The following is a 27,522-nucleotide window of genomic DNA, read 5'->3' on the forward strand; positions in this document are numbered from 1 at the left end:
TTTGGCAGGGTACACTTACTGTGTGCATATATACACTATCTTTTCATAGTGACAATTTACTTGGGCAGTGCTGATATCACTCAAATAAATACAGCCCATAGGGTACTGGAGATTTGACAGCTTCTGATTTGGGCAAGTACATCTGGTCCCACATATTAAAATTTGCCTGTGTGCCGTATGTCATGTGAATTAGATTTGCTTTTTGCAGTGCTAAATACCGGATTAATCTGAAGCATGTCAGTTCACAGAGTGTAAATAGCTGTACAGCAGGTCATCTTGGAATACTGTGGAAAGACGTCCAGCAACAGTTCCACTGAATTCTAGTGGAGCATGTATATGCATGCATGCATATGCCTGTATTTATTTATATAAATGCCTTTTTTTTTTTTTTGTATTTACACATATTTATATAAAAAACCTCACAGGAACCCCTGTTTCTGAAAGCTAAGTCACAGTGGATCACACATGCACAGATGCAGAACTGTAGGAAACAGCCCTATGTAAGATATGGAAGTTATTATAGAAGAAATGGTTTGCTTCTCAAACACACAAAAAGACTTCCTCATCTGGGTATATGAAACCATTTTAATGGGGATGCCTTCTGTATATTTTCTCCTGAACCTCTAATCCAGCGGCAGTGAATAGCAGTTCCTTCAGTAGCAGGCATCAAAGTATGAATTACACATTGCTATTCTATTGGTGAGATTAATTTATCAAAGGTTTTCAGAAGCTGAAGTAAATAAAGGACAAACGCACATCAAAGACATGTCTAGGCTACTTTCTTAAAGGCAATTTACAAAACAAGAAAAGATCATGGAGCAGTTGAGGATTAGGGGTTATCAAGTCTACCTTAAAGTGTCAGGTTAAAAAATTTGGTTTCGTTGTTAAAGAATCATACTGGATGTCTGATTTGATAAGCATGTTCAAAACACTATTTATCTTAAAAAAATGTAGCAGATTACTGATGAGAAAGAGAAGATTTGCCTTCAATTTCAAATTGACATCAATCAGATTACAGGATGTAAAAGTAAAGCAAAAGGCATTTGAAAAGGCTTATACCTGTATCTTTGGAGATAAAACTAGCAGGTGCAAACCTCTGTTCACGGCAACCAGTCACTTTAATGTTATCTTCTAGAAGTTAGACCTGAGATGCTTGGATCTGGATTACCAAATCTTTACTTCTGTGTTTTCATTAAATGGGATTAATAGATTGAATCTCAGTTTGTCTTTGAGGAGAATTCTCAGGGTTAAATAACTGAATACAAACAACAATTCATCTCAGAAGCCTCAAACATTCATTACCAAAATTTGCTGCTCAGAATGTATCAATGGAAGGAGCACATTTGCTTTTTTTTTTTTTTCCTAGAAAAATCTAACTGTAAGGAAACACATTTCTATAATTCTACCAGAGATGTATTCAAGGGTTCAGAGTTGTATTCAATATGCTAATTCTTTTATTTGATATGCTCTTAAATGGTCAGTTCATATTTATACACCACAAGTCATGCGGGATTTTCATATATTTTTACTTATGCAAATCTATTTCGACACTTGGCAGTTTTCAGCATATTATCATGCAATCTTGGGTTGGATCTCTGGATTTTGTGTCCTGAGCCCATCAGACTTCTGTTGGATACAGAAAACCTCAGGATAAAGTCTGATTCAATGTGGGACATCCAGAACATGAAGTCAGGATTTGGTATGAACTCAGAACATTTTGCCAACCTGAACAAAGAACTTGTTGGCCCAGGACTGTGAGGGCTAATGGACTGGTGGGATCATAAACCTACACATAGTGTTGAATATCTGCTGGGTATTATCATAGCCTTATAAAGTGTTCTTCCAAACATTCTTCCTGATTTTGTTTTAATAGCTGCCTCTGCACTTTGAAGTTCTGGCAGCTTTACCAGTTGCATCTCGTACTGATCATCAGCACAGTTAGGAAAATATCTGATGGGAAGTTAATTCTAAAAGGGTAGAGCTGACTCCAGGTTAAATGACATGTGATAGGCCTGTCACCTTTAGCTCATATCTAAAGTTTTATTTCTGTCCAGTGATAGTTAACAGATTATCTAGGTTTACTTTCAGAGCTAGAGAACTCATCTGAACATCCTTTTTTCCCTATTTCTTTATTTAGCTTTGTTAAACCAACAGTTGTGCATACTAAAACAAACCACAAATATTAATGTTTAATCAGAAACATCAAGAACTAACATTTTATCTATCTCTTTACCTCCAGGAAAAATATGTTAATTCTGTTGACTGATTCCTAACCTTGCCATTCTTCCCGATACCACCAGAGGAATACTGCTTGTCCCCCTCCCTCTTCTTCAGGCTAGAATGGCTAGGAATTAATCTTGTGAGTTCTAAATAATACTGAATTAGGACAGCTTACATCTAGGTTACAGGATTCAAAATACTTTTTTGGGTTTTTTCTTCTGCCCTTTGTTTAGCCTCTTTGATTTAGTAATGGAGGCTTCTTTTTGATCTGGCTGTACCTTGTCAGTTCTTCATGTCCCACCCATAGACTTTTTATTTCTTTTTCATCTAGTGATACTGGCAAAGAATTCTTTAAAAAAAAAAAAAAAGACAGAGGGAGGGATTTGAGATTGTCATATAAAACCAGTGTTACTCAGTTTTCAATATCTCATTGAACTTCTCGCAGCTTTGATATTTTAAGTAGGTATCACAACAAAGGGAAAAGAAGTGACTGGAAAGGTAATGCAGTGTATTAGGCCTGTTAATGGCCCTGAAAGTCCCAAGAAAACTTGCTGAAAGAAGGATCCTTTCCCATGAGTACTATTTAATTTCTCTGAGAGGGTTTTCCTAGTGAATTAAAACTCTAAAGAGCACATTTAAGCAATGCAACTACTATCTCAGCCTCTGCTAGGTGCACAGTGACATTCACCTCTATTTTAAAAATCCTTTTGTTAAAAAGACTATAGTAGAGAGATTTCTGGAGAATCTGTTTCATCATTTGTTCTGCTGCTAACATAGTTAAGAAATGTAGAAAACTGGAATACAAACCCAGGTTTTTTCCTGCAATGGCACAGCAAAAACAAATAAATGGTGGGAATACTTTATTAAATAATTCCTCTCAGGAGCTGCAAGTAATGACCCTGCCTCAGCACTTGAAATGACTGCGTGTGACAGTACGTGGCAGATTAAAAATCTTGAATGGACAGTGAAAATAAGACAGGTGGCATTGCCCCTTCCAACAAATAAATAACAAACAAACTCACTTTCAAGGTGAAATTCTAATATACTCAGTCTAGACAAATTTAGTTTTGAACATTCATAAATGAGTACAGAATGAAAAAGCTTGATTTGGGTTGCAGTTTTTCATCTAAATATTTTGATTAATTTAACTAGCACTGAACTGGAGAGTTCAGTAGAACTGAGCCTTAAACACTAGTAGCCAAAACAGAAAATGGAAGATGCATTTTGGCAGAATAAGGCATGGGTAGGGCCATTGCTGAAATGAAAGAGGGCAATGTGGATCAGCCTCAGACTGTGGCTTGGCCTTCCCCACAGTGGCCAACTCGCATCTCCCTTTGTATGTTTGCCTTTTGAAATTACATGTATCCCAACAATTGCTTAAGGCTTGCTATTTCATGATCTCTCACATTAAAGATCCTTCAAATCTGACCTGCACATTGATTCATTTCAATTAGAGATGACCCCTGCTTTAACTTTACAGAGACTGCTTGTTGCTTGTGGCCAGGCTACAGAATGGGGCATAACAGAGGGTTTCCAGCAGTAACTGGAGAGCCAAGCCCTGCAAAGTCCGAGCACCGCTTGGCACAGAGCGAGCCACCATGCCGAAGCACCTGGCCATGGTTGGGCTGACAAACAGCCCTGCCACTATTCATCTGTGAAAGCAGCGTGGTAAAACACAATGCCCTGAAAAGTAACCGCAACAAAGCCTCCGATGTAAGGCAACTTCATTTCCCTCTGCTTATCAGTTAGTGCTTGAGACAGAGAAAAGCTAACGATAGGTTTCTCAGGTAGAGCCACAAGGAGGAACAGGCGCTTTTTCAGTTTGACAGGAGGTTTTCTGGCAGTGGCGATGACTAGAATCAGTTTTACATTTGTCTGACATTTTTCTAAATGATCGTTTCACTGGAAAATACTGAAGCTGCATTATGTCATCAGATCTGAGAAATTCAGGGATCATTGTTGCACATTACATAAACCTCAGGGTTGATATTTCTGTAGGATTCTTTTGTTAATGTATAATGTGATTCTTCTGGGTCTTATCTGCTACCTATAGGGGGGACTAGTAACATCTGTGAAGCTAGAAACATCAGAAGTCAACATTCTTACATCAGTAGTTTAAGTATTGTAGTCTGAAACAAAATCCTGACGAAAGAAAACAGTTATGAAGTTTTTTTTATTTATCTTTGAGGTTTAATAATGGAGCTCCTCCACTCAAATATGCTATAAAGCACAAGGGAATTGCTGATACGGAGTCTAATGAAGAAACACCAGCTATTAGGAACCACAGTAGAACTTCACAAGATTTTTGATGACATTATGTGTTGCAGTGTTGTTGGTCAGAATTTTTCCAGGACATTTTTTTATTGACAAACAGAAACCAGAGCTTCAGTCTTCAGCAGGAAAAATAAATAAATAAATAAAAATAAAATGTTTCAAAAATTTCTAAAATGATTTCTAAATTTTTTTTCTAGAAATTTCTTTTTTATGAAGCCTTTATGAAATCAAAAACATTTTGTCTACACACAACTTTTCTTTTTAAAAACAGAAATTCTGTCTTCTTGTGGATAAAGACGATCTTACGTCCTTTATAGCTGTCATAGGCTCACTTTCATTTTTGCTCATTTGATGATCGCAGAAATTTTTTGTTGCACTTTAGAAAAGTGAAGTTTTATAAATGTGTGGGTGATGGTTGCCCATTTTCCAGAAAGGAAAACTTCATATGAGCAGTATGGCAGGCACTGGATAAAGGTTCAAGTCAATGCATTGTCTTTCTGTCTTGCAGTCTCTACTACCTGTAACTTATCCTCTCTCTATTTTACAGCAATGAGTAAATATTAAATAAATATTAAAAAGCAAATAAATGATTGTGAAGTACTACTCCTACAAATGGCTCTCTTATTGCAATTTTCCATTTTTCTTTGGCAAATCAGTTTCCTTTTTTATATGCATTATTTTTATTTTTCATGAAAATTATATTTGACTGTCAAGTTTCTTATAAAAAAAAAAAAACACAAAACACTCAGTGTTTGTATACTCTTAAAAATTGGCTGGGTATATATGTCAAATGGTATGTTTTCTTGTCTCTGTTAAGATTTTTTTCTTATAGCTGTTACACCTAGAAAATATTTATGGCTGTTGATTCAAAACTCATGAAGCTAGCAATATTTGCTTATAATTTGCTGCTCTGTTAGGTGCTCCTGTTTTGCTCAGATGCAATTGTGGATAGCAAATTCTAACTCCATTGAATTCAACTGAACTATAAAATAATTATTTTATTATTATTATTATTTGTACTGTGACTTTATTTTTAAGAATATTTCCAAGTTGCATCTGAAACAGCCAGCAAAGAGTTTTTTTGTTCTTTTTGGTTTTGTTTTGTTTTGTTTTTTATTGCCCAATCTCTTAATGACCAAGGGACACACTAACGTTCCTTAATGAAGACAAGCAGAGCTGTACTGAAAACTGAATTTAAGAGGGAAGAACACTTGCCTGTATAGTCAAGAGTGCTGTGGCCATCCTAACCTGGGAATAATGGGAGAGGGCAATAGTGAATGGTTTAGCAGGTCCTTGAGGACCTCTCTCTGGTTACAGGTTGTAACAGAAGAGTTGTTTTGCTGCCCCTGTTAGAGAGTTGATCTTGTCTGCTTTACACAATTGCTTATTCCCAAATAAGGTATTTCAATCCTGTGGTCTTCAGAGTGCCCACTGAATGCACTAATTAGTGATCATCTAAAGTACTTAGGTAATGTTAACTCCAGCGCACAAGGGATGCTCTTGAGTCTGACCCCTGCTCATTCCATTTCTTTTTGGAGCTTTGAAGACAATTGATTTTTGAAGACTGCAGCCTTGCCTTAAAATCAGGGACTAAAAGAGTGGGGACCTAATCTTGATTCAACCATTCATGCCATCTTTAAAGACATGTTTACTTTTTTCCCTCTGGATGTCAATTAATAGATTTTAAAGTCAGTGAATTAACCCAATGTGAAAGAGTTTAGAGCACAATTACATGGGAGCAGAAAATGCTAATTATAAATAATCAGGCTCAAAAAAAAGAAACAGTGAGTGCACCCTAAGTAGCTGATGGGAACAGGTAACAAAGAAGAAAAAAAAAAAAAAGAGAGAGAAAAGAAAAAAAATAATAAACTAACTTGAAAGTAGTGTGTAGAATTACATAGAGAAGAGCACCAGTCAAAGCAGTGAATACACTAAGCTAACTTGGAGCTGACTTTTGCACACACTGGTTCAAATACAAGCTGTGGCTTCCCTTCCTGGGAAAGACCACCCTCAGAAAGGCTCTAATGTATACTGACAGGAAAAAAAATAGAAAAAAAAAGTTCCAGATAGCCATACACATATCTGAAGATAAGTATAATAAAGGAACTTCTCACCGGTATCTTTTGATGACATTTCATTGCAACCAGTGCAGCTGCATTCACAGTTGGTATATATATGTCTTTACAGAATTTTACCTATGATCTCTCCTGATCATACCTGAACTGGTGCAATTGCATTCAGGTTAGCGTTACTGACATTACCACATATACCATCATCAGCATTTTTATTAGGTCTAATCCTTTTTAGGTCCTTAGGTGACCTGCTCCATTCGTACATCAGGCCAAAGGACCCCATGAAATTCCCTGAAAAATGACCCTACTCCAAACCTACTGATTTTCATTACAGAAGCTACTTTTTTTTTTTTTAAGTATGCAATTTAGGATTAATTGATGAACAGCTGTTAGTATAAAACTATCCTTTATACAACTGGGGAAGGAGTCTCAAAGATTCTCTTTGCCCTTTGGAAAGCTGATCTTGGGCTAGGAGGTACTGAACATCTCCAAAAAGAGGGTCATAAAATGCCCTTGAAGTAGAACTACAAGTGCAGGTGAGCAGAGGTCCTATTGAAAAGGAGTACCTGATCCTGGCTGGGAATGATGAAGCCTCCTGTTAGTCTAGCTCCTAGTTTTTGGTAATGGCTTTAGCACTGCAGCCAAGAGCAGGGTATACTTTCTGACAGCTTCTCCCAAAGATCTCACTGTCAAAAAGTTCTGTCTGAAAGTTACTTGAAATTTGAAGTTAAGAAGCGAAGAGAGGTCAACGTATTGTTTGTATCAGATGAGTGTGGCAGGAAAATAGAAGCTTTCAGCTTTTAGTTATGAAAGGTACTTTAAATATTTCTTTACTGTAGTATGCCACTGTTTCATTATTGCATGTTTGGCAGCAGGCTTTAATATACTTTCTTGTTTTCATTGCTGGTGTAGCTTTGTTTTCTCCAAAAGTCTATGTTTAGTCTTTTGATCATTTTAGATAGAAGAGAGGGATGTGTTGAATTTCCTTTCTCTGAGTACTAAATGTCTTGCCAGTGCATTTTAGACTAACATAAATGTGCTGAGGTATTTCAATAGAAAGCAGACTACTAGGTAAACAGGGCTACTACCGTGGAAAGAGGGCAGAAGGCTGGCACGTGGTAATAATTGGGTTCAGATAAATGGTAAACAGCTGGAATGCACCTATGGTTATGCTAATATTTGTTCATTGGAGATAGTAGAAAATTTTGCCTTTAAAAAAATAGACAAAGCGTGACCCGTTGGGAGCAGGACTGGCCTTGTAGCCTCATTGTAACTGACCTAGCAAAGGACTGGATACCTTTAATATCACAGACTGAAATACACAGATCTTGGTAAGTCATTGCCAAGCATTCAGTTACTTTAAAATTGTTACATAATCCCTTTTTTAAACTTTATGTGACGAGGAACTCTAAAATTACCACACCCCCTCTCCCCCCCCAACACCCCCAAAAAAAAATGATTACAGAGATTAAACTGGGAGAGAAACTCACCTATGGCTAAGTCTAAGTTTGTATATTGGAAAGGCTTCGGATAGCCCATTAAATACTCCAATGGCTATTTACAATAGGATTAATTTCATTCACATTGGAGAATACCTATTATGTTTCTTTAGTTTATGCATAAGCAGCTGTCCATTGAAAGGAAGCGATCTTCTACAAAACTTGTATCTGAACATATCGCTGCCCGCCATGCTATAACTCCTTCGTATTTGACAGCTAATATGATACGCAGTTATGATCCACAGAGGGTTGTTGTTTTTCTGTTTTGTTTTGTTTTCTTTTTTACCCTCCAATTCCTTAAGAAATTATCTTATCATTCCACCATAATCGAACAATCCTCCTTGGTTCTCTGGGTCAATGAAAGGGTTAAAAATTCTCTATCTCTACCTTGATCTTTGTTGAAATGGTGTATGGGAATGAAATGGTTGCCAATTTGTTTGCAATGCATTCTGACTGTACGGGAGTTCTTTTTTTCCTGACAGGCAGGTGAGATCAAAGTGGTGCAGGACAAAAGGGGCTCAGCAGTGATTTGTCAGGGGACGAAAGGCAGTCCTGTCTGGGAAAGTGGCTGTAGCCCAGAACGAGCCTTCAGATCACTAACACACTAAAGAAATCATGGCATGAGAAAAAGTACAGCAGAAAAGGTTCAAAGGTCAGTTTTATTTGGTTTGGATTATTGGTGCCTCCTTTTAAACCAAAGAGCAAGAAGGGGAAAAAAGAACAGGCTAATAACCTTTGTTATTGTCCAGGAAAAAACTCTTTTGTACACATTGCTTGGGGATTGTCTGTAATTAAAATGCTGTTGTTAGATCCAGGACCTGATCCTGCAAAGTTTTACTCATGTGAGTAATTCTCCATTGCATGAATAGTCCTGCGGGGTTGCTCACGTGAATAAAGATTACTTTCATGACAAAGGGTTTGCAAGTTCAGGCGTTACATTTGGTTAGGGGATGCAGGTGTGCATGTGTGCATGTGTGTGTCTATGTCTGCGTCGGTCTGTTCAGGGGTGGGCATCTTTCTTCCTAAGAAAAAAGATTTTAATGAGTGACCTGAAAAAATATATATATTTGAAAACTCAAAATTTAAGACAGAAACAAATAAACAAATCTCTACAACTACTTGCATTCTTCTTCCATAAGGTCCAGGTGATTACGAAACCCACTCTTCTCCTTTAGTCCAGATGTTTGTCCAGCAATAACTTCACTGATTTATTTTAGGGGAAGCTCTCTGAATGTCTATCTGCTGCAGATCACTCCCAGCAATTATTAACTTTCAAACATTATATAAAGGTAAGAAAACCTTGTTATAGGTTATAAACAAATTGTCCCATTCCTTAACTAGTGGAGGGTGCAAGTGACAGAGGCTGCATCCAGCTCATTTGGGAAATTACAATCTTCACTAGCCCAGGAGGGCTCATGAGGTGGCCTGACATGGGTGGCTGGAACGGAGGACACTTGCTGTGACATGCACCATGTGGACAGGCAGTGGAGAGGCAAGGGGGAAAGGCACGGGCTGACCAGCCCTGCTGGTTCTCAGAATAGCAAAGTAATTAAGTCTGAGGTGTCAATGAAGAATGAGAGTAGGCACAAGCCTAGCTGGGCATCACTTTCATCCTCCTGAGTGGCAGAGGATGAGAGAAGGCAAGAGCACACAGGGAGAAGAAGACACCTTTGTGTACTTCCCCTGCTTACCCTGCTTACTTTCCTCTTACCCAGGAATGAGTGTGGCTTGGGTATTTAATACCTAGGCTGAATTGGATTGAATAGTAGACTGAAAATGGTATGTACCTTTTCACTGCCTTGAGGGGAAATGGTACCACTGGTGAATATGTCTCTGAACTGTCCCACCCTGGAGCACAATGATGAAGTGTCAGACTGGGGCAGGAGGCAAAAGGTTCCTGGGACATGAACCTCAACAGTCCATGTTCCTGGGACATGAACCTCGAGCTCCAGCTTGACCTGGAGACAAGAGTAACACTGCTACCTGGTTTACCAGACTGGTTTGGAGGTCACACTTTGTTTGTGTATCTGGTTTTCTTTGGATTCCTGCAGCTAATCTACTGAAAAGCTCTGTCAACTAATCTACTGAAAAACAGCTAGCCTTAGTCTGGAAGAGTATGTCTGCTAAAGACCTGATGATGTAAAGAGTAAGGGTTATGAGTGACACTGCAGTCTCTGGTGAACATATCCAGCAGAGAAATTCTGCAAAGGCTGTTGTTTCTTGGACGATCTGTTTATGGTAGGTAATTTCCAGATATTTCAGTAAGATTCTTTGCTTTTCCTGGAAAAGGAAATACATGGCCTTCTGCAAAGATTTAATACAAGCAAACAAAAAAAAAACGATGCATAACCTCTGCTAAAGAAATTCCTGATGTATTTTGACTTTCTGTGGTTAAATGTCCATTACAATCAGAGACTCATCTAGGTTCCAGTAATATTTAGATTGTTCTACAGTTTAGGATTGGGAAATGATCCTAGTTAGGTCCTTATTGTAGTCTTAAAGCAAGAGTCATCAACACAGCAAATGGTGGGGTTGGATTGAAAGAGGCGCATCCAAAACAGAGGCTGCTTTTCTTCTCTGTTGCTAACTGCAGCTGTGGACAAGTAAAAGTCTCAGATGCCTCTGAGAAAATAAATAAATAAATAAATAAATAAATAAAATCAGAAGTAGCTGAAGGATTTGTTTGACTAGGACTCAAACAATTTTCCATGCATGGTTTGTGAGAAATTATACAGGAACAGCTCTGGAAATTTATTTTTATTTTTGAAATAGATTACTAAGGCAAATAACTGGATTTCATAGGGGAGATTCGTGGCAGTAAGGAATACCCTTTTGAGAAAGCAGATTCTTTTGGTTGTCAAAATATAACTAAATACTTATATAGTCTCCTGTAGATGGTCACCATTCACTAAGGAACTACCTCTGCAAGATACATCAATACTTTTAAAATGAGCCAAAAGAAAAATTCTGGTTCATACATACCTGCCCGAAAAAAGGCCTCAGTAAAGACATCGAAGATGCCACATTTATGAGATGTAACTCGCTGATGCAGGGCATATTCAGACATAATGAAATAGAAACTCGCCTGTCCTTATCAGACATCTCATCTAGAAGAAAGAGGAGACTGTATGGCATTTCCCAGTGAGAAGAGTCCCTGAAAGAAAACAGTGAAGAGAGGTGAGAATTGGCAGTAAGGGTTAAAGATGTATAAAATAACGTTGGCAAATATACTGCCAAAATAGTACTGAGAGAAATGTCCATTACAAACTCACTTGTGACTTCCAGCCATGCGGAACTTGGCTGTAGATATTGGTGTTACCAAGATTTCACATACCTGATGCTTACATGAACGCTTTGCTACCAAAAAAAGCCCTCTTCAGCATGAGAATATTCCAGTGGAACTAATAATCACTGATTTATACCAAAAGCTACAAGTAGTGAGAAAGAGTTGTAGGTCTTCCCTTTGGATTTGTAACACCATGTGCCGCAGGCAGTCCTCAGTCCATTTCAGTCCATTGCTGTCATCAATCACGAATCATGTCTATAGCTTCCTTCTAAGATTATTCAGGAATATCTTTTATTTCTTTTGGTTAACACCTTGATAATTTGGGTCATTGTTTCTATGTGATTTTTCTGAGGACAAAACAAGTAATAGAAGTCTCTCAGATTAGAAAGTGCACTAAGGTAACACGCTATTTAATTATTAAGCTTCCCTCATTATGTTACAGGTGAAGAATATACTCTCAGATTTAGGAGCTCTGACAGCCTTACCCACTTGTCAAACTGGGTTGAAACGGGAGACCCAAATTGTCTTGATCTTGTCTTAAGACCTTCTTAGATGCACTGCCTCAGATATAGGATGTCTAGAACATGGTATTGATCACTTGATTAATAACCTAATTAATTGAGAAGGCTACAGTAATAATCAGTTTCATCTGAAGAAGGACAATAGTGATATTTTCCTCCATTTCCTCCATTGATAACTGAATTTCCTTTTAGTATTCCCATATAAATCAGAATTACTCAAGACAGAGCAGCAGGGGCCGGAGGGGAGCAGGAGCTGATGGGGTTGCAGGAGAAGCCAGCAGAGAGGGTTTGATGCTTAGACACCCAGCACCCCAGGGAGCAATGCTGAAATGTCATAGAAAAAGGGAGCTCAGTGTGGTAGCTGTACTGCTAAGCCCAGCAGCTGCTCAGGAGACGATATCTCTTGAAATATCAGTGCTGAAGTGCCAGATGAAGAGTGTAAATTTCCCAAAGGAAGACAGGGGGATGCAGAATTGAAAGAAAAGATTAATTTCTATTTGTATGCACTGTTGGTCAGAAGGATTTAAGCAGTAGGACTTCTGCTTCCACAAAATAGGGAGAAAAATAGTTAGAAAGAAAGGCCACGTGTTTTCCTCAGCAAATAATTTCCTACAGCGAGTTCCAGATCCAGCTTGAGAGACCTTCAGTCATTCCCTGAAGAGGGAGTCTGCAGGACAAGTATGGGCTGCACAGTATTGAGTGGAGGCCACTGTTCTGCTGGCTTGGGTAAGCTCTAGGGCCTGGTCCAGTGTTCTCCCAATCCACAGACCTCCTGGTGACCACAGCAGAGACCAGAAGGGGAAAAAAATAACTCTGATTTCTTTCCTTGCCTGTTTTTCTCCTGCCTCTTTGGCCCTCTTTTTGGTCCCTTGATCTAGGCAAAACATCCTCAAGATACTTCACATCATTACCACCTTGGGACAACCTGTAACCATGAATGGGATTTTTTGGGAAAACCCCAGTCATATGATGATGTAAACCTTGTTCTGAAGTAGTCTTTTCTAAAACCAGGAAAGCTTAAAAGCAACATTTACTAGTCTTACATACAGAGTAGTTAATTCCTGACACTAGGTTTTCTCTTTCAGGGACATACGTTTATGCACGTGGGATTTCCCTAAGGCAGCTACCTTCTGTTTTTATCCCCAGTGCTTGAACAGCCCAGGCCCAACCTGAGCCTGACCCCTATACCTGTCATCTGACTTTGCAAAGTGTTGATCCAACCACAGCTTGGAGAAAGAGAAATCTTTTATCTTCAGGTAACTCAATTCCCAAAGATTTACAGGGCTCAGAGAGATCATAACAAGCCTCTGATTGTCAAAGTAACAGGGGGATAGATTCTAAAAGTAGTAGGAGGTTTATCTGAATAGCAGGCCCTTCAGGCACGAAGCACAATTACATAATGGATATGGGCCAGATACTTTTCTCAGTTACACCACACTTCCCTGTAAATCTAAAGAAATGCTTTGAAGCCAATTTCAAAAACACTCGCTGAGTTACCAAAAAAAAAAAAAGCAAAGATTTTCCAGGAGCTCAGACTATTAAATGATGAATGAGGTATCAGAAGTGTGAAGCAGGGGTACAAATCTGGTCCCCATGTTATCAACAAATTACATTTCTATTGTTTTCACACTCCTCTTCTAGACTTCTCTACATGCCTTGTGTTCAGTTATTTTCATGGCTACAATTTGCAGTTCTGTATGGTCTGAATATCCCTATTGTAGCACTGTTTGAGCCTACCACAAATCTTTACAAACCATATGACAGTTGTCTGAACTGTACCATGGCACATATTTCGGTAGTGTTACATTTCTGTCTGCTGTTTCTTTTCTTTCTTGTATTGAAAAGGCGTAAGCAACAGAGCAAAGAAAGAGAATGAAATTTTTGCTTAATGTTTCTGCATTCATTGTTTTGAATATTTTCATTCAATAAACCATTAAGAGATTATCTTAGAACAGGGGAAAATAATTTTTCTAGTAATAAGATTGGGCCTGATCCAAATTCACATGCAGTAAATAAAAGGCTCTTAGTGAATTCATGGACTTTGAATGAAGGATTAATCCCTCAGTCCTCAGCCAAGGAAACTCTTGCTGACTGTAACTGAAATTTTCTAGAGTAAGGAACTTAGGCATTTGCATGTCGATATGAATAATCTACAGACTGTAAACAATAATAATAATAGTAATAATTTTAAATAATAATAAGTAATAATGATTTAAGTAATTTAAAGTAATAATTAATGATAATCATTTTAAATGCATACATATAACAGATGAGTTAGCAGATCGCAATGATATCAGTCAACCACACATGCCTTTAACCTAAGTATGGAGGCTTATAAGTTCTAAATGAATTTATTGTCTGAAGTGTAATATAGCAATGGTTCGCATTGGAAGTATAGAATGAACTGTACCATCCTAAATCTGAAGACCTCAGACTGATTTTACATAAAAGCATAATAAGTAACTATGAAAATGAAAAACATAACGAGGGAACTGATGGCATGCCTGTTACGTATTTAATGTTTCCTTCAGAGAGGTCTTTGTGTCTATTTACCTTTGAAATGACCTAAATCTTACTTTCTTCACCTGAAAAAGCATCATAAACTTTGGAAGCTGTGAAGTTACTGCCCAGAGCTCTCCTCCTCCACTCTCTCCTGCTTTTCGGGAGTTAAGGGTGTACGATCCAATAAACAATATTGCCTACACGTACAAAGGTGGGTAATGTGATGCTGTGTGGTCTGGAAAGTCATTTAAACAAGATTATATTGTTCACAGGGTGCAGAATAACTTCACTGGGAAGCCACAAAGAAAACAAAGTATAGCTGAACAAAAACAACTGAATTTTATAACCTCTGTCCAACATCAGTAGCAGCAGGTGTAAGCAAACTGAAGCAGGCAGAAAAGTTACGTTCAGAAGATGGCATTAGCTCAGTCGCTAGCAAACACCTAATCATCACCAAGGCTGTTTTCCTTGAGACCTTCCCACGGTCCACGTTGGAGCTAGGATGGATTTTTAATTGGTGAAGGAGGGCGATTTTTCTGCTGGGGGCTCCACCCACCGCATCGGTATTTATTACTCTACAAATTGCGACTTCCCTCTCGTTAGAGCAGGGCAGCCCGTAAATCTCAGCCGGGCAGCGAGCTGAGGGAGCGGCGGCGTTGGACCGCGTAGGAAGAGCTCGTCCGGAATCACGGCACTTTTACAGCCGATTCATTGCAAAAACTTGGCTTGTTTGTTTGTTTGTTTGTTTGTTTGTTTGTTTTCCCCTCTGGAGAGGAGCTTTCAAAATTTTTACATTGTTTTTCAAGGTTTACTTTTATGCAATACCCGAATAGAAATATGCACTGCTTTGTCACAAAGCTCTTGAACGTGTATATCGGAATATACCACCCTTCCTATACCAAGGGCGATCAGCTAACACAAGTGCCCTGCGTGCTCTGGAGTAGAAGCACGCTGTAAGAATACAAACATCTGTCTCAAATGCTCACTGTTACCCTATGACTTGCAGGGGAAATGCTGCCTTTATGGCTTAACCATAAGAAAGCTTAGAAATATCCCGTTAGCAGGATCAAGCATAAGGAATAATAGATACCTAGCATGTTCTATTTAGAGTTACACATTTCAAGCGAATTAATAGATCATTATAGGTAGTAATTCTAACTTAGTTACATACGGTCTAGAGCCTATTCTCCCCTCCACACTAAGTAACAGACTTAAACTGCTCTCTGATTATTACTCTGGGGCTACAAGAAGCTTTGGGGCATAATTAAAAATATTTCCAGAAAGGATCGGTAGACCACATCTGACGTCCCACCCTCTGATAGAATTAGACCACATCAAAGGGACCCTTTTTGTTTTCAGAAATGGTCACCAGACAACTTAAAATATACAAGAGCGGGCTTATGTTTTATTGTATAGATGTCTGACTAGAGCAAAACGACTTAAGGTTGCTCGCTATTCAGTGTTGTACCAAGTGAGACGAGGTAGCTACAGCCCTTTGATATTTCAGTGGAGGTCGTATTCATTTCATTTGAAAGGGAACCATTAATGACAGACCTATAAGTGTTCCCCTCCCTAATAAGTAGAATACACATCGCTTGGGAAGCCCGTCTGTGTTAGATGCCCAGGGCGGAAAGATTTGTAGATGATGGTGCTAATTATGAAAATGTGATCAAGATGGAAGCAATTTGAGCAAAAGTCATTAACGTGTTACTCTTCCACCCACTAGTCTTTTTGGTTTATTATTGCGGTGGGAGGCGGGGGGGGCTGTGGGAAGGATCTTGCGGGCTTGGTTTTTTTCCGAGAGCTGATGAAAAACTCCCCGCAAACCCCGACCCGTCAAATGTCAGCTGCGCACGGACGGGGCGATGCACGGGGCGCCCCGGGCTAGCTGGGGGCCGAAATGGCCCCCAAAGGCAAGCCCCCCGAAGGTCATTTCGGGAGGGGCTGGCGGGTTTGGCCCGCATAAGAGCGTCCCCCCCTCATGCACTGCAAGAGCAGGGTCCTGCCCTGTTCCGTTTTATTTTTTTATTATTATTTACTTATTTTTAACCAGACCCGGTGCTTTAATTATTTTAATTCCTAACCGTTTACTTTTACTTAAACGTGCTGGAACTGCATTAGTGCCTGGAAGTGGCACTGCAGAAAAAACAGCAATAAAGAATTAATTGTACAAACATTTATCATCCCCAGATCAAACTCGCCTTGTGAGGCTAGGGCTTAACTGGTGGAGAAGAAAAGGGGGAGGAAGGGGTGGTAATGGCGGAGAGGGGTGCTTGTGGGTTTTTTTATGTGTTTCCTTTTATTCCAGACGGCTGTATAATGAAAAGCCTTTTAGCCTTGGAGAACTACTAAATATTAAGCACAGCTTAAAATAGGGAGTAGCTTCGAGACCTTTTCGTCCTCCTGAGTTGCTTTTAAGGAAAGGTCGTATCCCTTCGCTTATTTTCCCACTAGTAAAAGCTTCCTTTTTTAACGTGTAAGAAAATCCTCCTGCTCTACGTAGGAATGCCCTTTAAAAAATACTTTATAGACCTCTACATGTTCACCGATACTGGGGAAAAAAAAATTATATCGATCAAGGTCAAACGTTTGAATTCTGTCGTGACTCACTTCAAAGGTGTATTTGTGTGCCCTTCGAGCACATTAATACTAATTATCTCTGAAACACTTCCCCAAACTCCTACTGCCTGTTTCAGATGCAAATCTAATTAACGAGCTGCCTTTGAGTAACACACAGGGGCAGCGTAATTCACTGAGTTGTTGAACCTTTTGCCTCCCTTTATATTTATTTATAGGTAGCTCCGTCATATTATGAAAGCGTAGGCAGTTGTGTGAAGCTACATGGTAGCGAGTGCAGATCTGCTACAGCTAATGAGACTTACCAGGCACCAAAGTTAAGAAAAAGGATTAGCTCCAGCTTCTTGGAAATGCATCCGAGGATGTATACGACAACTTTTTGCTTTCCGGCCGGGCCCTACTTTGTCCAAGCTAATTTGGAAACGACTGTATCCTGAAGACCTGCCTAAATAACGGGTGTTACTTGTAGCCGTGAACCGACCGATTTAGTAATAACTGCTTGGTTTCAATACCGGGGGCAAAGCAGGGGGGGGGGGGGGACAGAGGGTCCCTGACCCCACTAAAACGCTCTCCCACCGTGAGCCCCCCGAGCAGCCGGGCGCTGAGCCCCTCTCCGCGGCTCCTGCGTTTAACGTGCGCTTTTTCCGAGGCCGCCTGCGCTCGGGCACCGGTACACCGGGCTGGGCAGGGGGCGGCGGAGCCCCGCGGGGGATGCGCGGGGCGGAGGGCGGCGGCCGCAGCCCCCCCCGGCGGGGGTGTGAGCGTGGGGGGGTGCGTGCGGCGCGCCGGGAAGAGATGCTGCGTGTGTGTAATTTTATCCACGCTGCACTCTGGGAGTTCACACGAGCCCGATACCTTTTGCCTCCTCTGCTTTGTATCAATTGGTCGCAGATCGGGCTATTGTTGCAGGAAGCGGCTTTTATTTCTATGCTCTGCCGACCAGCTATTTTCCCCGCGGTCTCCTGCCGAATTTCAGTGGGTCTCTCCCTCTCCCCCCTCCTCCTGCTCCCGGTCTCTCATGCGTGCCGTCTGGCTAGCTGGAAACCCAAGGAGAAGGCTCATCGCGGCAGCTCCATCTAATACAAACAGCTGGGACTCCTCGGTGGCCTTTGCCGATGTCTATTGATTTAAGTAAATCTGAGACAGATAAAAGGGCCGGAGCGAGGCCGATAGGAACTCGCCGATGCTTCGCCACCCGGACCGGAGCGCGCTTCGCCAGCCCGGCGTGCCGCTAGCGAGACGTCCCTGATGGGACCCCCGGTGCCGCTCGCTCCAAGCCTCCGTCGCCCCAGCAGACTGCTCGCCGCGGCCATCATGCCACAATGCTCGTAATTTGGATCTTGCTCCTGAGCCTGTGGCAGCAGCCGTGCGCCCCGGGCCCGGCCGGAGCCTCCCCAGGCGACCCCCGACCGCGCCGGGATGCGGGGGGCCGCGGCGGCGTCTACGAGCACCTGGGGGGAGCGCCCAGGCGCAGGAAGCTCTTCTGTGCCACCAAGTACCACCTGCAGGTCCACCCCAACGGCAAGATCAACGGCACCCTGGAGAAGAACAGCGTCTTCAGTGAGTACCGGGCGCACCTTTCCCCGGGCAGGGCCGAGCGGGGAGGGGGCCGTCCGCCAGGACCAGTTGCGGCAGGGACGGAGGCGATGCCGGTGCCGGGCTCGCAGCGGGACAGGGCTGCTCCCACTCCTCCTCCTCTTCCTCTCCTCCTCTTCCTCCCTCTGCCCGCCGGCACCCCGGCTGTGGCGGAGGGGCTCGGTCCCTGCGGGACACCCCAGCCCTGCTCTCTCCGCATCCTGCCAGGGGTCCCCAGTCCCGTCCGTGAGCCCGGTGCTGAGCCCCGCCGCCCCCCTCGGCGGGCTGCAGGCTGCCCTTGTCCCTCCCCGGCTTGCCTGTCTCCCGAGGGGCTCCCCCCGGGCTGAACCACATCTGCCCCCTCCGACATGTGCAGGGGATCGGTGGTAATTGAGCTGAAACGGGATCCGTCGGGAGCGGGGGGCTTTTTGGGGGGGCTTTGGGGAGGGAGGAGAGCGGGGCTCAGCGCCCCGCTGCCCCGGGGGAGCCCCGGGAGCCCCCGCACCCGGCCCCGCCGCCCCAGGAAGCGTAAATCCCGGCTGGTGACGGCACGCAGAGACACGGAGACCTCCGGGATCTGTCTGAAGTCCATAAAGGAAAACCACTATTTCCTAGAGGAAAACCCCCTCGCTATCAAAGCCCAGAGGAGACATCCTTCAGCGGCGAACCGGTGGCTGATTCAAAACAGCTGTACCCAACTCAGCCCAACTCTCACAGACGTGGTTGGGCCAGCAATGCAGCTCTGCAAGTGGGACAGGCGCCCGGCTCTGCTTTAGCATTGCCCAAAGGCAGCAGTGGGTTTGGGTGCCAGGCTCACCGCCGGTACCCAGCTGCATCACCCCACAGCTGCTGGACTGAGAGCAGAGTTTGAGCCAGAGAGCCCTGCGCTTACAGCACGGCGCCCGAGCCACTTGTGCCACTGTCAGCATGGTGGCATGGTTGGCTGGACATAAACATTTTGGCAGGTATTGTGCCAAGGCTATCTGTGATACCCTTCTAGTGTTTGAGACCCCATCTTTGATGGCCTGAAACATCTCCTGCCTTTTAACTTGGCTCAGACAGTCATAATGTCCTTGTCTGGAGGGCTACACTGACCTCCTAACTGGCAAGTTCCTTTCACAATTGTATATGTGGCTCTGAAATGCTCTGTTTTACCCTCTGGAGACCTCAGCAAGGGCTTTGTCCTGAAATGGACCGCTTTGTGACTGGTTTCAATAAGTCAAGAGCTCTTGTGTTCCTAAGCATTAAAGAGGATTTAAACTTTCTTATATACATATAGGATTAAGCGAACCTGTAGTTCAGTGTCAGATCTTTTTCATTTTTGAAAGAGTTCAATCTCAATCAGACATCTAAGGGATTTATTGTTGAGATTATCTCAAACAATTCCAACATCCTTGTTGTTTTACATTGTTTCAAATAATAGTCTTGTTTTGTTCATACGGTTGCAGTATGATTGTGATGTGAGCAGGTGATAGCTATGAAATCATACTCTGCAGGTAAGCAGTCATTCAAACAGATCTCAGAAAACTGCATGTGATGGGGAACAACAAGAAATCTCACAATTGTTTCTGTTTCTAGGTATCCTTGAAATAACAGCTGTTGATGTTGGGATCGTTGCCATCAAGGGCCTGTTCTCTGGCAGATACCTGGCCATGAACAAAAGGGGCAGACTTTATGCGTCGGTAAGTTTCAGTTAAGCCTCTGGCATATGCCTGTCAGTTCCTGTGGGGAGAACAGGTCCGGTGGAGAGCACTGATTTCTTTTAAATGAATGTTTATAGAGAAAAGATTTAAATCTTTCTCATTTTTCCTATAACATTTTTATAACATATAAATATAAAAATATATTTTGTTGTAACAGATTTCTATCTGGAATTGTTACAGGCAACCTGATCAGTGTACTTTACAAAGTAGAAAGAAGCTATATTATTACTTTCATACTGCCTGTACAGACAAAAGCAGAATAATGTATTCAGCAAAGGTACTTCATGTGGCCAAAGTTCTGGGCAATTTTGTGTACTGATAAAGACCTCAGAAGCCAGCCTTTGTGGTGCAGAATACCCATCTCTATTCAAAATGCTCTCATATTTATATTCACTATGGGTATTGGACACTGGCAGGGGATATAAATGTTGAAGATTATCCAGAAACAATTGAGCATCTCTGTTACAGGAAGCCAACCTACTGACAGGAGTTTCTCCTCACAGAGCATTTGGCTGGACAGAGAAAGAATTCACAGGGACTAAAAGGCAGGGCTATAGCAAGGAAAGGAAGTATGAGAAGGTATAAGAACATAAAGGTGAAAATAAACACCTTATTCTACTCCTTTAACTTTTGTCTCGATCTTTGAGGTAATATCTGGGCTCTGCTGTTATTAGTGGGAGTCTTGCCCTCTCAGCCCAGACAGTATTTCCCCTCCGTGAATAAAATATTTTAGCTTAGACTTCTCTACACTCAGGCACTTACAAAGGCCTATTAGCCAGTGTGTACACTATATGTATTACCTACCTACTTGAATTTCTTCCAGCGTCTTTGATTACTTCCCCAGCAATCTTGTGATCTGCCACTGTGTAACAACCATACTGTGCAGTTTCTCCAGGAATCCTGTGGTAGGAAAGCAGATTTGAATAGGGTAAAGTATGGCTATGTGAAGTCTTCTTCCTCCAAATAGTCATTTTATGTAATTCTATTGATTTGAGTGACATAATGCATTCTCAAGACACATGGGATTTTTCCTTGTGAATGCAACTTAGGTAACACAATCAACTCAGTCACCTCCCCTGTTCTAATGTATTTTACTCCTCCTTCTCAAGAGTGTCATCCTGATAGTGTTTGCGAACCAGATTCTGGAATGTGTCTCATGATGCTCACTAATTAAAGGGCCCCTTTGTAAAGATGAAGGTTCTCTGCTGGTACAGAGCACCAGGCAACAAACAATTTTGGCAAAGGAAAGTGCAGCTGAGGTGGAATGAGGACATACTATCTTTGCTGTGCCAGAGTTAAGGCTGACCACTGCTATGCCTCCAGTTAATATTGTAATTAAATATGGGTGTCCAGCTCAAGTTTGAGACAGACTGTTTCAGAACTGGAGGGACAATTCAGGCACAGCTATTGAATTCCAGCTTTTTTCACAGGACAAGTAAAGGGTGAGGGCTAAGCTCAGGAGAAACGTCCTGGGTTTGCTTGCCTAGAAAAACTGGCTGACTACTTCATGGATGTTACTGTGACAGGAACTTGTGCAAGCTCCCGGTTTCAAATAAGTCTGATTTCTTTGGGGATAATGATACAGGGAGCATTTTATGAAATGGTACTGGTGTAACTCAGTTATCCCTTGATTCACCAATTTCCCCATGTCAATAAAATAAGTTTGTTGAATCTGCAGAACTCCTTTGTGTCCTTAGTACATTGTGATAATCCTTGAAGTTTATCTTCCGTGATAAATCCTCTACAGCCAGATCTGAGGCAGACAGCAACAGAAATCTACCCACATATGGTACTTGCATGGGCTCCAGCACCACAGCATGTGCAAAATGTTGTCCTCGCAAGGAAGGGCACTTCCGTTTTACAGCTGTGAAACTGAGACATGTGGAGTCTTTTAAAATCTTGTTAAATGCCTATCAGCATTTCTGGTGAGCGAACAGCATTAAAGACATGTTGCTAATGGAGCCTATGGCTTTTCTGGCCCCGGCCTGGCCACCTGTGTCCTCTCCAAGTCCTCAGAGGCATTTCTAAAGGTAAACCTCCATAAAGACCATGATAGCAGTTCCCTTCTGCCTCTGTGCCTTAAATGTTAGATACTGATGTCTTTATCTCACAGATAGAGCAAAGACAATTCAGTAGTTAAGAAAAAGATGTACAGTGTGGGATGTCCTTTATTTGTACTGCTTCTACTGCTCCCAGAGAGGAGGAAGGAGTTCCTCATGCAAGGCTCTCACACACTGTTTTCTCTCAGTTGAGAACATGAGGAAAGTTGGAAAGTTTTGATTGATCATGTAGAATGTGAGCCCTCGGGATGGGTACGTACTCTCCCTTACAGTTTGTGTTAAAGGAGCAGCCTGGCATTTTGGAGGAACACACAGGTGGGCAAGGTGTTTTCATTTTGTTGTGCTGAAGTGAGCAAAGAAGTTTCATAAACACGTTGTTTACAGCTCAAAACATTGCAATAAAATGGTTATAACAGACCACAGGTGTATTTAGCTACTAATATACCAATTAAAGTGTCACATTATATATTCAGCTACAGGATTTTCCCTTTTTAATGACAAAGTTTGGTAGGCCGCAATTAAATCATCCACCCGGCGGCTTACAGGCATATTTAGGCCTGTAAGCACAAACAAATTAAATTTACAGCTGAACAACCAGAGGAGCTGTTAATTCCTACTCACATGCCATTTTTTGTTTTCAAATTTTTTGTTGGCCTCTTTGTTTCTGACCCACGGAGTACTCTCCTGCTGGTGGCAGCGGGCTCCTCACCACACTGCAGCTCAGGCCAAGCTCTTCTGAGAGAGGAAGAGCTACCTTTGGTAGCACTTCTCCAAGGTTTTCTTATCACTTGTTGCTGCACTTTGCCTAAAACTGAGCCGAGTCTTGCATATGACTTTAGTCCAATCCGTTTGAGGTAAAAGAGAGCTATGGCCTGAATAGCCTTTCTTAATCTTTGCCGTGTTTGCTTTCCAGGAGAATTATAACACAGAGTGTGAGTTTGTGGAGAGGATCCATGAGCTGGGTTACAACACCTACGCATCCCGTCTGTACCGGACTGTACCTAACGGAGCCAGCACGAAGCGCAAAGCCAGTGCAGAGAGACTCTGGTATGTCTCAATCAATGGGAAAGGACGACCCAGGAGGGGCTTTAAAACTCGCAGGACACAGAAATCCTCTCTCTTTCTGCCCAGAGTATTGGATAACAAAGACCATGAAATGGTCCGACTGTTTCACACAAATACAAGATATCGAGAGAGCCTCCTGAAGCCCCCCAGTAAGAACCAGCGAAGAAGGAGAGGACGCTAATGGGGTGGGGGGAGCTTGTATTGGGACTGGAAGTGAATGAGAGTCTTCAAAATACTACTAAAAGAAACTAACAGCTGTGATTGTATGGCAAGCATTAACATGGGCATCTTTGATACACTGTATAATATACCTGAAAGTCACACCACTTACTTTTAGCTGTTTTAGAATTATTATCCATGGTAAAAAAGATGTGAGATAAGCTAAGGCACATTCAAATGTAATTTAGTTTGATATAATAATTCTGTCAATGGCTTTCACATTTTTCTTTTCTTTAAAAAAAAATAATTGCTAGTATTTTCACTCTAGCTGACCATAGAGTACTATCTCTGTGACTCTGTCCTCCCAGATCATATGAACATTTTACACTTACCAATTTTGTGTCTACAGAGGAAGCATAGCACTTTCATGGCTCTTTTGGCAGTTGCTCATAAAAGACTACATTTCTATTTGTATGGAACACAGGAATCAGAAAGCTGGTTTATTTTGTAACTAACATATATTTATTTTTATTATATGATCATTTAGTATCAATTATTCTTTTTCCATGACCATTCAAGAAACCCGAAACTGTAAGCTACTTTAAATTTTTCAACAGACTTACGCATTACTGCAGTATTTCTGAATTTGTTTAATTAAAGAAATAAGACTCCTGATCTCATCATTCAAATAAATGAATGTTGGTAAAGTGGCATTTACATTGGCCAAACATTAGCAATATACATATTTACCATTTGATAAATCCTCTCCTAAAATAGGTCCCAAGTATGATGTGAAAGCTGAGCTTGTGGTATTGACTGAACTTGTGATATAGAAAAATTTGGCTCTGAGGGTGAGAATATTTATTAAGTACTTTTCTTTAGCTGAGTTTTCTACGAGAATTTCTAGTTCTAGGTGAAATATGTAAATACGTTTTAGCTAAAAAAAACAGGAAAAAAAAAACAGGGAAAAAAAAACCAGTCACGTTGAACACACAAATCTGTAGTGACTCACCAGTTTAAGGTGGATGCTGTGTTCTGCTTTTCCTTTCTTTTTAAATGTCTATTATTTTACTGAAGTAGTCTTAAACTGAAAACTGTAACTCTAGACTGAGATTAATGATATTGAGTTCTGGTTAATTCCACAAAAATCTGTTTCTATACATTTTTATACTCTTGTTCTGGAAATTAACTTTTGCAAAGCTGAGAGGAGTCCACATTACAAGTTCAATTTTTAGCAAAGGGTTACACTTTAATATTTTCTCTGGAAATATACCGGAGACGATAGAACAATAGAAAGATTTAGATGCACTTGACAAACACAAATACTAATAATTTCAGTGAGATTTGCCCCGTGTTCTTCACTTCCTAGAATTAGTCTTTGACACAGCACAGCTGGAGAAAAGAGAAACTGTGCTGAAATAAGCATTCAACCGGAATTTAACAAAAGATCTGTAAGTTAAATATGACATTACATGGAAACAGAGAGGTACAAATCCCATTTGAAGCCATAATGGCATGAAGGTCTTCTTATGGGCTATCTGCTGAATAACAGTATGATATTTTAATACCCATCAGTGAAATCTTTCATCACTAAGGGGAGAGTTTTGTGAAAGAGAGAATTAAAATGAATATATAAAATGACTTTAGTAAGCCTAGCAGTCATAGGTTTAGCACTGCTTACATCCCTATAAAATGAACACCTAGAGGTGTCTTTATACCAAAAAGTATACTCAATTTTACTTCCACCTTCGTATCTTTTTTTTAATATTCCAACAAAGGAAGAAATTGTGTTTGAATAAGAAAATCAGATTTTTTAAAAATCTGCTTACCAATGACATGCAAAAAGACACTGAAATTATGTACATCGAAGTAACATAAAGTGGTGCACACAGAATAGATCTAGGTTTTAAATAGGTTATAGGTAATGGTGCACTATGTTCCTAAATTTTTTTGCTCTTACAAAATAACTGAAAATGGAAATGGGATCTGCACAGGACTAGTCAGGCAGCACGATGTCCTCTAAATCAGGAGCCAGTGGAAAATCTGTGCAAAGTAAAGAGGATGTTCTTGTTGAAATACTTTTCATTGCAGACATTCATTAGTTAATATTCTTTTAGTAACCTTTAATTCCACAGTTCTTAGACACAGACAGGCTGAAATCCTATTCACAATAATTATCCCAGCTGTATCCTATAACTCATTTTATTTCTTTGGACCAGAATCTAATAGGATAACTTAGAGTTTCCATACACTTGCTCATTCTCCTGTGCACTGCTCTAATAAATGATTCAAGTTCGGTAGCAAAGCTGATAGCATTTGGAGTTTCTCCAGCTGAGGTGTATGGTGCTGTCTGAGCTGCGACAATGTGGTTAACTCCTCGCTGAAGGAAATTAAGAGGGAAGAAATTGGTCGAGTGCTTGATGCAGGTGCCCTTCCAGACAGATCCATAACTTTTTGATTTATAGCTGAAACAGTTTTTCTAATCCTTTATTCAGCCCATCATTGCTCTCAAACTGCTCAAAACTCCATGACAAATATTCTGGTCTTTGGTGATTATGTTAGTACTTTGTGGTCCTCTGTTCATAAAAAGCAATGGTTGTTTATGAAACGTAAATTGCTACCCCATGTTGAATAACTGTTACAAAGCATGAATTATTTCCCAATTTACTCACACATTTTTCTCCACTTTCTCAGAGTGGATTTTCTCTCTCGTTGAGTGTCATTCCTCTGTCATCCTGAGATTCTTTGTTTCACCGCTTGCTATAGGTCTGGTACCTGTTTCCACAAGCCTTCACCAAGAAATAGCGGTGCACCCCGTTTTTACTTGGAAACTGCTTCACACTTATGCCCCCCAGCACTGAATATTTAGAAGTGATACTGGTGATGTTTCCAAGATAACCTTATTTATTTACATAGGACATATAAACTTTGTTTTCCTCAGTCACCAGAAGCATGAAATAATTCTGGGGAAGACTTTTTTGTGAGATTTTTTAATGGCAGTACCTAGGCCCAAGCCTTCCCTGTTTGCTGCAATCCTTTTTGTGAGTTCTTGAGTTTCCGGCTTTACTTCCTAATGTGTTTTTTTTTTCCCTGTGTTTCTTCACCATTGCACAACCCTCTGCAAAACAGTAAGTACGGAAATCCTTTTGACCACACATGCCTTTGATTTGGATGGTTGCATGGACCTGGTTTTGGAAAGGGGCTGGTATTAGTTCAACTGTTTGGTTGACAAGGCTTAACTCTCTCTTATAATTGCCTGAACTGAGTTACTCCTCCAGCTTTCAGAAGGTTTACTCCCATCCAGAACAGTACAGGCTGAAAAAAAATCTAGAAAACAAAGCTGTTATAATACACTGATATTAGTCATCAGCTGTTTGATTCACAGCCTCATCAGTAAATATGAGCTCAGAGGAGCAAACAAGTGAATATACTTAAAATTGTAGCCAGAGACATCACAGAACAATGCCCTTGAAAAGCCTCTTTGAGTTATAGCCAAAACCTTTGCCCTGTGCACCCCGCCACAGTTATGCACTGAAGTCCAGAATCTCCCCCTCAGACAATAACCTCAGAAAATAAAGCTGTTAATGATGGCGATGAAAACTTTGAATCTTAGTGCTTGTTTTTATTTTATATAAATGATAAGATTCATCATATTTATATGTGTATGTGTTGCATATTTATATGTAATTTTTCTCTAAAAAATGTATAATCTATGGCATTAAAAGTGAGAAATCCTTTCTCTGGCCTCAAAAACTCAAGGATTGTACTGGAAGAGAGTGGTTTACAATGTACCTCTCTGAAAACATATTAAACTAAGTCAAACATTTCTAAGTTTAGCAATCATGAAACTACTGAATGTAATATACATACAGAAAATACAGTTACAGGTGTGTGTCCAAAGCAAAGGATTTTCTATATATTTTTATACTCCTGGAATTAAATGTTTCAATTTTAATTACCTGTAATATTCTGAAGGCCTTGTAAAAAGAGACTTTCAATTAAGACTACC

The 27,522-nt window shown here is 40.9% G+C and overlaps 1 protein-coding gene and 1 long non-coding RNA gene across 4 annotated transcripts; one reads left to right on the forward strand and one right to left on the reverse strand.

The window, feature by feature from the left end:
- Window positions 1-8,701: 8,701 nt before the first annotated feature.
- On the reverse strand, window positions 8,702-17,772 carry LOC106044767 (uncharacterized). Its single transcript, XR_001212462.3, has 3 exons — window positions 17,257-17,772; window positions 11,048-11,219; window positions 8,702-9,087 (listed from the first exon to the last, which is right to left on the reverse strand). It is a non-coding gene; the product is annotated as an uncharacterized lncRNA (long non-coding RNA).
- A 9-nt stretch (window positions 17,773-17,781) lies between these two features.
- Window positions 17,782-27,214, forward strand: FGF3 (fibroblast growth factor 3). Of its 3 annotated transcripts, XM_013194945.3 has the most exons (5): window positions 17,782-18,511; window positions 20,105-20,208; window positions 20,698-20,808; window positions 23,203-23,336; window positions 23,421-27,214. In XM_013194945.3, coding segments are annotated over exons 1-5 (588 nt in total). In that variant the 5' UTR covers window positions 17,782-18,273; the 3' UTR covers window positions 23,422-27,214. The 3 variants fall into 3 exon arrangements, with proteins under 3 accessions (XP_013050399.1, XP_047914792.1, XP_013050392.1); XM_048058835.2 differs by having other exon boundaries at window positions 17,801-18,511; window positions 23,203-27,212; XM_013194938.3 differs by lacking the exon at window positions 20,698-20,808 and having other exon boundaries at window positions 17,818-18,511; window positions 23,203-27,209.
- Window positions 27,215-27,522: the final 308 nt, after the last annotated feature.

This window comes from Anser cygnoides, chromosome 5, assembly GCF_040182565.1.
Source record: "Anser cygnoides isolate HZ-2024a breed goose chromosome 5, Taihu_goose_T2T_genome, whole genome shotgun sequence".
In the NCBI taxonomy this organism is placed as follows: Eukaryota; Metazoa; Chordata; class Aves; order Anseriformes; family Anatidae; genus Anser; species Anser cygnoides.

Bases quoted from the DNA above. Each gene is read 5' to 3' on its own strand.
- FGF3 (XM_048058835.2), top strand. From the start codon at position 18,274: ATGCTCGTAATTTGGATCTTGCTCCTGAGCCTGTGGCAGCAGCCGTGC. The intron at 18,512-20,104 runs GTGAGTACCGGG...TTCTGTTTCTAG, and splicing joins GGAGAAGAACAGCGTCTTCA to GTATCCTTGAAATAACAGCT. The intron at 20,209-20,697 runs GTAAGTTTCAGT...TCTCTGTTACAG, and splicing joins GGGGCAGACTTTATGCGTCG to GAAGCCAACCTACTGACAGG.